At 27.5% G+C, this 3,845-nt stretch overlaps 1 protein-coding gene across 1 annotated transcript; it reads right to left on the bottom strand.

Annotated features, from left to right (window-relative positions):
• Nucleotides 1-2,525: 2,525 nt before the first annotated feature.
• LOC107866229 lies at nt 2,526-3,734 on the bottom strand. The gene is made up of 3 exons (XM_016712379.2): nt 3,201-3,734; nt 2,988-3,117; nt 2,526-2,886 (listed from the first exon to the last, which is right to left on the bottom strand). Exons 1-3 carry the CDS (start codon nt 3,236-3,238, stop codon nt 2,713-2,715), a joined length of 342 nt encoding a protein of 113 aa, XP_016567865.1. The 5' UTR covers nt 3,239-3,734; the 3' UTR covers nt 2,526-2,712.
• Between the last annotated feature and the right edge of the window lie 111 nt (nt 3,735-3,845).

Genomic DNA, 3,845 nt, shown 5'->3' on the forward strand with positions numbered 1-3,845 from the left:
TTAATACAATGGGAAAAACTACCATGTAACTTATATTTTATATAATTATTTATTTAATAATTAATTTAAATAATTATTTAATTTTTGTATAAGAGTCTGATTATATATTTAGTAATACTAGTTTAGGTGTACGCGCTTCGCGTGTGTAGCTCACTTAATGAGTTTAAATATTACACTAAATACGAGATTTGCTTAAATAGTAAAAATAAATACACGAATTAAATTCAACATCTTTTGAACATGTGAAGATGGATAATTTATTTAATTACTTATATAGTATTTGTAAATATCTAAGATATAAGTAAAGTAGGTGAATACATTGGCAATTTCTTAAATTATTGTTGGTGTCTTCGGTAAGCCGATGATTAGAGCTTGATAATCTATAAAGTTGTTTAATTTGACTTGATTCCATCGTAGACAATAAAGAGCAATCTAATACCAAAAATAAATAAATCTTATTTCATGTGTTCATTGTAGATGTAATTGAATTGTTGTAGAAGAATTTTCAATTGATATAAGTCCACAATCTTTTCCTTCATAAAAGAAAATATTTAAATATAATAAATTTTTACTTTTTTCAAAAATTATTTACCAATATTAGAAAAATATGAATTGCAAATAAACTAAACTAATATAAATAAGAGTTTTAGCTTTTGTTCTTTATTGAGACGTTTATTGTGTCTTTTATAATTTTGTGAAGACTTTTGCTTTTCTTTTATTTAATTAATCAAAATAGACTTCATGGTCTTTTTTTAGAAAAACAAAAAACAAAAACAAACGGTGTGTCAAAATATTTATTCATTTTGAACTTTTAAAATTAGAAAAACAAAACAACATGTACTATACCTATATTTTAAAGTCCTAAATTAGACCTACAAATACAATTTAAAGTAGAATAGAAAATATTTTTTCATATATTTATTAATTGGAGGGAAAAGGTGAAAAGAAGATTTTGTCTAAAGGAAAGGTTTTTAGTGAAGGGTAAAAAATTCAAATCACTTTTCTGAAGGCCTTCACACTTTTAATATATTATAGATATTCATTTAATTATTTATATTTCCGACTACAGTGGTCAAAAATATATATTTAATAATTTATTTAAATAATTATTTAATTTTTGTATAGGAGTCTGATTATATATTTAGTAATATATTTATTTAATTACTTATATTTTCGACTAAAGCAGTCGGAATATATATTTCTCAGAATTTACCACCAAATATTCTGACTGTTGTAGTCACAAATAGTATCGAAAAAATATTTACCGCGAATTTCTATTAATGATCGATCACATACATGATGTTATTACCCTATAATATATATCAGTTAGTTTATCTTATGTTATTTTACCTTCAACAGTATACTATATATCACCTTGATCGATCGATCGTATGATATCATTATATTCAATATATAACTGAATATATTTTGTTAGCTTTAATGTTGACTACGTACTACGTACATCAATACACAAGAGATATACATACATATATATAAATGTAAGCTTCGAACAACACACAACGTACATCACTGCATAATATATATATACCTATCGACTATCAAGTTCTAAATACGTACAATATACATCACATACATACACGAATATTACCCCGTAATATAATGCGACGTATTTATATACATACTTTGATGAGTTATCGATTAATTTGATTAGCTTACATTAATATAACTTCAACGTATAGTTTATTATTGCTTCGATCATTTCAAATCAAGGTATTCAATATGTTTGGATAGATTCTGCTAGTTTTTTATTACATCGTTCATCGATCACTATATCGTATCATATCATATATATATTTATATATATATATATATATATATATATATATATATATCAACTCTTCAATACGTACTATATACATCACATCCACAAGTATATTACCTTATAATACAACACATTCATTATATTCTGATGAATTATTAGTTATATATATATATGTACGTTACATTATTACACCACTAAAAAATGCCAAAAAGTGACGGCCAACATCTCTTTTTTGGACAAAAGCGATGGAAATTCATTGCTTTTTTTCCATATCAAAAAGGGGCATTGTTTTTTGAAAACGACGGTCTGCGTCGCTTTTATTACGATGGGCAGCGTCGCTTTCAGGAAAAAAAATTTAGTTATTTTTTGAAAAAGCTATGTTGTGCGTCGCTTTTTGTTCTTCATGTGAAGAACACATGATGAACAAAAAACGATGGACGTCGTCGTTTTATTGGAAAAAATAACTTTATTTGAGAAAATTAAAATATTTTTTTAAAAAAAGCGATGTTGGTCGTCGCTTTTTGTTCTTCATAATGAATAAAAAGCGACGGTGGTCGTCACTTTTTGTTCTTCATAATGAATTGAAAGCGACGTTGGGCGTCGCTTTTTGTTCTTCATAATGAATAAAAAAGCGACGGTTGTCGTCGCTTTTCTACATTTTTTTTTAGATGCAGAAATCTACATTTTCTGCATCCCACCTGCCAAATAAAAATGCAATTCAATAGATACATCTCTCATGCAATGTATATTATTACAATAATCATACAACACAATACATTAACAAATCATTTAAATAATTCAAATCAACAGCACTTAAACAATGAATCCAACAACATTCAAAATACTTAAACACTCCTAAAGATTTTTCACTAATTAAATGCTAAGTTAAAAAATCTCTAAAAATTATCTAAAAGTCAAGTCCAATAATACTAAGGAGTAGCCCCAACCTCATCACTCTCTGTTTCCTCTTCGCTACTTGAATCAAGAGCAACGGCCTGTGTTAAGGCACGTCTAATATGTGCAATCTGATGTGACATAGCAGCATGTCTCTCAAAAATTATAGAAATGGCCTGATCGTGCTTTGCCAACCAAAAACACATTATCTGAAAATCAATTGACTAGTGTTATATGATTTTATATGACTAGTGTGTATGTGTGTGTGTGTATATTAAAGTTAACTAAATAATAATTAAATCTAATATACCTTAAAATCTTGAAAAATGGCTTGTTTAGAGACTATTGGAATGTCCCACCACTCGTGCCAAGGATATGTAAAAAGTCTCATAACACTCTCTCTTACAGCCTCATCAACTTTTTTTGACGCGGGATACCACCTGTAAATAACATAATAAGTATGTAAGCTTGAATATTTTATTAATGAAAAAAAATAAACCTATCAATTGAAAAATAAACTTACGAAGATCCATCAGGATCGATGAACACTCTACCAAGCATGTCCGTATCTCCAGGACTAGACAAATCAAATTTGTCAATATCTTCTTTTATAGGAGGACGTGCACCAATTTCAAGTCATGAATTCACATTTTCAAATGATTACACTTTACTAATTTCAAAACACAAGTTCATCTTTTAAGTAACTACACTAAACTATTTTCAAGTCACTAATTCACTTCTCAAGTGACTAAACTTGATTAATTTGAAGTCACTAGTATACATTTCAAAACACCACACTTAACCATTTTCAACTCTCTAATTCACTTCTCAAGTGACTAAACTTAACCATTTTCAAGCCATGAATTCACATTTCAAGTATCAACACTAAACCAATTTCAAGTCATTAATTCACATTTTCAAGTGATTACACTTTACAAATTTCAAAAAACAAGTTCACCTATCAAGAACTACACTAAACAATTTTCAAGTTGCTCATCCACTTTACAAGTGACTAGTACACATTTCAAAACACTACACTTAACCATTTTAAACTCTCTAATTCACTTTTCAAGTGACTAAACTTAACAATTTTCAAGTCATGAATTCACATTTCAAGTATCAACACTAAACCAATTTCAAGTCATGAATTCACATTTTCAAGTGATTA

The sequence above is a fragment of the Capsicum annuum genome, chromosome 3, assembly GCF_002878395.1.
Source record: "Capsicum annuum cultivar UCD-10X-F1 chromosome 3, UCD10Xv1.1, whole genome shotgun sequence".
Taxonomy (NCBI): Eukaryota; Viridiplantae; Streptophyta; class Magnoliopsida; order Solanales; family Solanaceae; genus Capsicum; species Capsicum annuum.